Source organism: Octodon degus, unplaced genomic scaffold (assembly GCF_000260255.1).
Source record: "Octodon degus isolate 3935 unplaced genomic scaffold, OctDeg1.0 scaffold00073, whole genome shotgun sequence".
NCBI lineage: Eukaryota > Metazoa > Chordata > Mammalia > Rodentia > Octodontidae > Octodon > Octodon degus.
This window is the reverse complement of record NW_004524649.1, coordinates 2,915,015-2,921,839: the sequence shown is the minus strand read 5'-3', so window position 1 is coordinate 2,921,839 and position 6,825 is coordinate 2,915,015. Positions and strand designations below refer to the sequence as shown.

Genomic DNA, 6,825 nt, shown 5'->3' with positions numbered 1-6,825 from the left:
ACTTTGCCCTCTGTGTCTTATCTCCCTGCTCTATTAGGTGTTCTGCAAAGAAGTTTCTCCTTTGATTGAGGCCTGGTTCATAGCTTTTAACAACTTTCCAGGGCCAGTACTTTGAGCATCTAAGACAGATGTGACTTGGCTCAGCTCATCTAGGTATCCTTTCATCTTCTGCAAGCTTTAGAGCTCTGCATGGCATACTGTGTCAGTGCCCAATCTGAAGCTAGATGTGTGATGAGAGTCAGGTCTGGGTCTGGACTCCCTTTCCACATGTGGAAGTCTGGCTGACCCAGCCCTGTGTGTAGAAAGACTGTCCCTCTCTGGGAATGGCCTCTGTTCCTCTGCTCCCATTGTACTGATTTAGCTCTGACTTCCAGTGTGATCTTGCACACTGTGCATGGAGCAGATATTCCTGCCTTGTGCCTGTTCTTAGGAGGAAGCTTGTAAATCATTCTCAGGGAGTGTGATGGGTCTATGTGTTTCTACAGTGATATTCATCAAGGCCATCTTTCTCCAGGCCCTTTCCCTGCAATGTGCTGTGACATTTTGTCACACAGCATGCTGTCCTTTATTGGGTACTCCTTCTCTGTCTATGGTTATGATCATTTGAATTTTCCTTTCTGTGTTTATGGGATGGTTTATAATGGTATTCAAATACTGAACTAGACTTTCACACCTGTGAGAAATGCCACCCGACTTGTGTTTCTGTGCTGTTCACAGGCCACAGGCAGATTAATGCCAGCTGCTCTTCCAGGATCCAGCTTATTCATCCCGGTGGCAGAGCATGGAGTTCTCTTGACCTCACCAGCTGTCTTCACTCCTGAGCAGATGGCCAGCCTTGTGTGACACTGTCGAGCCACGAGTTCATTTCTCCTCTCTATAGTGAAATCCCAGATGTCTCTTGTGCTATCCCAGTACCATTTCATTCACATGGGGAATCTGCTCAGCACTGTAGGAAACTTGCTCGGGGTCTCAGCTGAATCCTCAGAATAAATTGCTGCAGCTTTCACACCAGTCTGCTGGGCCTCTCAGCTCACGGTGCAGTGCTCCTGTGCTACACCACTGCTGATTCCTGAGGTCCTTTGTCCCACACCAGCCAAGTGCAAAGCAAGTGTGTGTGCTGGTGGACATCACTCTCCACTCCGAGTGCAGTCCTGCAGATGTCAGGCAAGGGCTAGGGGACCTGGGAAACCTGGCTACAGTCACCTTATTGTCTTGGTTCCTGGGTACCTGAGAGAAAGAGGATGGGCTTGGAGATTAAATATCCAACTCTCTGCCACCGTTCTTTCCTCTCCTTCCAGCAGTGCTCCTCTGATGCCCTTTTCTGAAGTGTAGTCACCCATCCCCAAATTTCCTCCCTGAAGCTGGGGCTCAACCTGCACCATATAGGGAGGTGGGAGCTAGAAATGATGACACCTATGGAGCAGGTTATAAAAACACTTACATTCCAAAAGCCACACAAAAACAGCTACCTGTTTCCTACTCTGGCATACAGCAAGTGACTGGGAGATCTGTTGATTGACTCGCTGATCACAGGTACTTAAGTTAGAGCCAATGTCCTTTCCCAAGTAAATAGCAGTCAGTTCTGCTTGGAAGAGAATTTTCTCAGGACAGAGATTCCAGACACCTCTGCAATCACCTTCCTCTTCTCAGGAGTCCCTGCCCTTGACCCCTCGAAGAGCCTGACCTCAAAGGCCCCTGGGAAGCAGAGACCGCTCAGACTCTTTCCTGTAGAAATACAGTTCTGAGTTGCACTATTTAGGAACCAGTGAGTTCTGGAGAACAAGGAAACTGAGCCTGGGAGAACTCAGGAGGGAGAGAGGTAAGAGGGTTAGGATAGCAGGAGTTGTGGGGGAAATGGTAGGAGGAGGAAAGCCCAGGCCCTGAGCTTGAAGGAGAGAGAGACACCCAGCAGAAACAGCCAGCACTGGAAGCCACAGTGGGGGAAGGGACCAGCAGGAAAGGAGGGCCTGGGCTGGGCAGCTGGGAGGGGTGGCTGGGAGGGGCTGTGGCTTCATAGTATAAAGCAGGAATGCCTAGTCCAGCAATGTGGCCTTTGGATCTCTGCCCTCTGCATCCTACAGCTCCGGCTTCCTGTCCTGCAGACATGGCCTCATCCCTGCGTGTCACTCTGCTGCTCCTGGCTGCAGTGCTCTTGGACTTGGCCCTGACCCACAAGGCCTTTAAGTTCCATCACAAGAGGTCTCCCATTCTCGGCGGCCTGGAAGATGTGGATCCTAGTGATGAAGGCGTGCAGCAGGCTGTGGACTTCGCCCTCCGCGAGTACAACAAGGACAACAATGACCTGAGCCTGAGCCGCGTGGTGCGGGTGGTGCGTGCCCGTAAGCAGGTGGGTGGTCTCCAGGGCTGAAGAAGGCTGCCTAGGAGGTACTGTCCACATGCACATGCCGCTGCTACCTTCTTCCTGCTCTGCGCCTCCCCTCCCTCACTCAGGCTGTGCTGCCTACTCTGCAGCCCTAGCCTCGTCAGGGACCCTCATTCATATGGGCACCACCATGGCTCTCCCTCAAGCCCCATCTCTGGAGTTACTCTGTCCCTGCAGCCAGTACTGAGCATGTCCTGGAATCACTGCATGAAAATCCTGGCTGGGTCTTGGCCATCACAGCAGGTGACACCTATCCTTAGACCCTATTCTTACCCTAGCTGGCAGAGGCACAAGATGCCAGGTAAGGCATTTCCTGGCTAATGCTGATCACCCCCTGGTGCAGGCTTTGAGATTAAGGAACACATAGCAGGGACCAGGATCTTTCACCTGATCTCTCCTCTCCATCCTTCTCCACTGTCCTTCAGCTCCAGGCTCTGTCATGATTTCAAAATTACAGAGCAGGTGCAGCAGGAGCAGAGGATTCCTAGGATCCTGCCCTCATCCTTCTCATGCTACCGCTGGCCACAGTGCTCTGCTCCTTCCTTCCCATAAAGCATAGGGCTGCGGATAGACTTGGGTGCATGCTTTTGTGACCTCGCAGTCAGTTCCTGAGAACCCTAAGAGTATCCAATGTGTCCCCCTTGTAAGCCTCACAGTCCTTGAGGGCAGCAGGGTTCCCTTCTGCAGAGCCAGGGAAGAGGACGTTGTGGTGACCAGATATCAAAGGGCTCACCTCCACTTAGTCCTTAATCGCAGCTCTCCTGGAACAGCATCCAGTGCATTCAGTTGGGCACAGAGCCTGCTGACGTGGACCCGCACTGCCTCCTGGACAGGAAGTGCTGGCTCAGTGCCCTGGCTGCTCTCCATGCAAGCCTCCCTTCCACAGTGCAGATCACAGTGTGCAGCCCGGGCTACTACCTGAGGGTTTCCCGTTTCTGTCTTGCTCTGGGGCATAAATTTATTGTCTATAGCTTCTTGGAAAGAAAAAATTGAACTTGGGGTGTTGGCGAGATAGCTCTGCAGGCTAAAGCACCTGCTCAGGCAAGCTTAGGCAGGCACAGGGGACTGCAGGTTCGATCCCCAGCACCACATGCTATGAAGCCCCACCCCCAGGGCAGGGTGAGCTAGCCCAACAACAAAAAAAAAAAAACTGAACTTAGGGCTGAGCCATCCCACAGGAAGATTCAGAGCACAGTGAGTTGGCTGTGTTGGGCCTGAGCCCAGACAAGCATGAGTCCAGTGCAGCCAGTAACTGAGAGCTTAAGGTGGACAGAGTGCTGAGAGAGCCCTGCTCTTCCACTTTAGGTGGTGGCCGGCATGAACTACTACTTGGATGTGGAGATTGGCAGAACCACCTGTGCCAAGGACCAGCCCATCCAGGAGGACTGTCTGCTCAGTGGGGAACCGGTATGAACTTGAAGTGGGCAAGGGCAACTCAGGTAGTGAGGGAGTGTGTGTGTGTGTGTGTGTGTGTGTGTGTGTGTGTGTGTGTGGCTATGAGGCATTGTGTGTGGGTAGCAGAGTGGGGCTGTGCACTGCGGGTTGATTGGAGTGCTGAGTGGACTCTGGGAAAGGTGTGCTAGGAGGTGACTCCTGCCTTTGGGGTGCTGCTGCTAGGCAGGAGGGGCAGCAGGGCTGCTGTGGAGGAGAGGGCTTGGGGAATCCCATCTTTGCCCAACCCAGAACTGAGCAGAACAGATCTGACCTGAGAGGACCAACAACACCTCTCGCTGCCCTCAACCTCAGCCTTTCCCAAAAGTTGGGTCCCTGGAGACTGTGCCATTGGGACTAAGTCCCTGCCTCCCTGCCCACCCACCTATCTGGGTCACCAAGCCTGATTCTCCCCCTAGGTGCCTCTGAGTGTTGCCGTGGGCTGAGGTGGAGGTGATAGGGTTGTCATTGCAGGCCCTGCCTGTGGTCCCTGAGTTTCTGGTCCTGCAGAGCTGCTCCCTGGGAGCCATGGGGGACAAGGACCTAGGATCCCTGAGCTAGGGACAGTGCCATGTGAAGGGTTCTTCTCCCCTACTCCTCCTCTCTGATTTTAAAGGCCAGACATCTCCCTCCCTTGTAGCCACATTTCTCTCACCTGGCCTCTCTCTTTCTTTTGCAGACGCAGCTCTGCTCCTTCGTGGTCTACTCCAGGACCTGGGAGGACTACATGGCTCTGACAAGCTCCAACTGTCACAGTTCCTGAGGTTCTCTTTGACCAGGCCACACCCACTACTCCTTACCCGTGTCCCTTGCAGTCTTCCCACCCCTAGGATTGAGCCCAGCCCTAGTGCAATGTCCTCTGTACCTCAGCACCCAGGCTCAGTGGGCTCCTCCAGTGAATGTGGACAAGCAGGAGCTGTCCTCTCTTCCTTCCTTCTGTGCTTTTCTCAGCCACACCTGTGGGGGGCACACACAGCTCAATAAAAACCTGAACTAGCTCCCTTGTGTGGTGCTGTCTCCGGGTACAGGGGAAGCACTGGGAAACTATCCCCACAGCTTGATGTTATCTGACTGTCACTCAGTCTTCTTGGGCTCTGTTATAAACTATGGTGGGGCTGAATCCCAGTCACTGAGTAACCCCAACTCTGTCACTATAATCCTTTCCCAGGGGTTCACTTTCTTGTTCACTCCCTCCAGCATTTTTCAAGGGCCTGGCTCTACCCTGGAAACAGGACTTGGAGGTGACCTAGTCATCCAGCCAGGGCTCCCTCTCCACCCCAGCCTCAGTGACCACCTGAGCAAGGCCCCTGCCCCAGCTCTGGCCTTGGGGCTCCCAGGCTTGTGGTGGGGTTTTATTTGACTACAGGCTGAGAGTGCCTTATGCAGAGTGCTTGGGACCAGAGTGCTCCAGAGGTCAGAGACCTGTGGGATTGTGGGAAATCTTCATATGCATGATGATTTTCCTGGGGAATGTACCCACTTTGGAGTAAGAAATATATTCAATTTTCATGTGCAACTTGTACACATCCCTGCAGCTAATTGATACAGTATTAGTTATTACATGAAATAACTTCTATTTGAAAGACTAGAGGGAAGGCATAAAAGCATCCAGCTTTGGTAGCTGGAGGGTTCACCCTGATACAGGGGTTCAGAATGGCCCTCTACACAGGTGGGAGGCTATTGTCAAGGACAGACTGGTGGGCCGGGGTCCATGTGTTCAGGGTTTCATCATCTCAGCCATTATTCTGGCTTGATTTCCCTTCTAAAAGAGTACTCTGAGTCTGTGAGGGCCTCAGTCCATTATGGCCCCCTTCTCTGGAATCCAGATGATCATACATTCAGGAAAAAATGCAAATCACATGTATCTGGAGGATTGGAAAAAAGTACAAAAAGCTGGTGAGTCCCAAGTATGGTAAACATTGTGTTACCATGGGTCCCATAAGGCTTCCCATCCTGAATGAATGAAAGCATGTTCCACCAAAACCTTCTTCATGAATGCTCATACCAGTAGAATTCAAAACAAGAAAATAAGGAAAAGAAATGACCTAAATATCTGTTATGGTGTATACACACACACACACACACACACACACACACACACACACCCTTATGCAATCATGGGGCAGCTTCTAGAGTTTGTGATTAACTCAAGACCCAATGCTGGGATTCTGGGTGTGAGTACTACACCTGCCCTGGGGTGGGTAATCTGCATATGATATAAGGAAGGGGACGGGCTTGCTAGCCTCATGGCTAGCATATGCTGCTCCTCCCTTTGCTCTTTGCTGTTCTCCACTGCCATGAACTGTTGCCCTCTGTCATATGCTACTCTGTCTTGGAGCCAGCTGAGTATGGACTGAAACCTCCACCAACTGTGAGCTTAGTAAACTTTCCCTTTCTTAATTTTGGGTGTCAATTATTTTGTCCCAGCAATGAGAGAAAAGTAACTGAGACAATATCCACCCATCCATGATTAAATAAACAATACAATGAATTATTATTTATCCTTTGCATAAAGTTGAGACGCTGATACTGTTATAAGGTAAAAGAATCTCAAAAATAGACAACCTGAAAGAAATCAGAAACAGAGCAGATCCATCTCTCCTCTCATTCACTTGAAACATCTAGGAAGGCAAACCTTCAGGTCAGGTGGTGGGTTATTTGTTTCCAGGCTGGAGCAGTGGGGTGAGAAGGGTTGCTGAGCAGGTGGTTCCTTTGGACCATGAAAATGGCCTGAAATGAGATAGTGACCATACTTGCACCACACTGTGAATATGCTAAGACCTCATCCATTGTAAATTTTAAATGGTGCTTTGTATGGCGTGGATGGTTTTTCTCCAAAAATCTGTTAAAAGATCAGCATTAATATTACAGTTTTCTTTTTTTAAATAATTTTATTGAGAAACAAATAGCAATGAGGCAGTTTCAAAACCAATCAGCAGGACAGTTTCAATAATTAATACATTGCATATTGTCGTCTTCATAGTGGTTATTCATAGTACAAGATGCAGATG

General features: G+C 50.6%; 1 protein-coding gene across 1 annotated transcript; it reads left to right on the top strand.

Moving 5' to 3' along the window:
- The first annotated feature begins 2,104 nt into the window (after positions 1 to 2,104).
- Positions 2,105 to 4,740, top strand: LOC101592562 (cystatin-C-like). Its single transcript, XM_004635655.2, has 3 exons — positions 2,105 to 2,347; positions 3,689 to 3,790; positions 4,494 to 4,740. Exons 1-3 carry the CDS (start codon positions 2,105 to 2,107, stop codon positions 4,575 to 4,577), a joined length of 429 nt encoding a protein of 142 aa, XP_004635712.1. The 3' UTR covers positions 4,578 to 4,740.
- Positions 4,741 to 6,825: the final 2,085 nt, after the last annotated feature.

Coding starts and splice junctions, on each gene's coding strand:
- LOC101592562 (XM_004635655.2), top strand. CDS start 2,105: ATGGCCTCATCCCTGCGTGTCACTCTGCTGCTCCTGGCTGCAGTGCTC. Junction 2,348..3,688: donor TGGTGCGTGCCCGTAAGCAG/GTGGGTGGTCTC, acceptor CTTCCACTTTAG/GTGGTGGCCGGCATGAACTA. Junction 3,791..4,493: donor GTCTGCTCAGTGGGGAACCG/GTATGAACTTGA, acceptor TTTCTTTTGCAG/ACGCAGCTCTGCTCCTTCGT.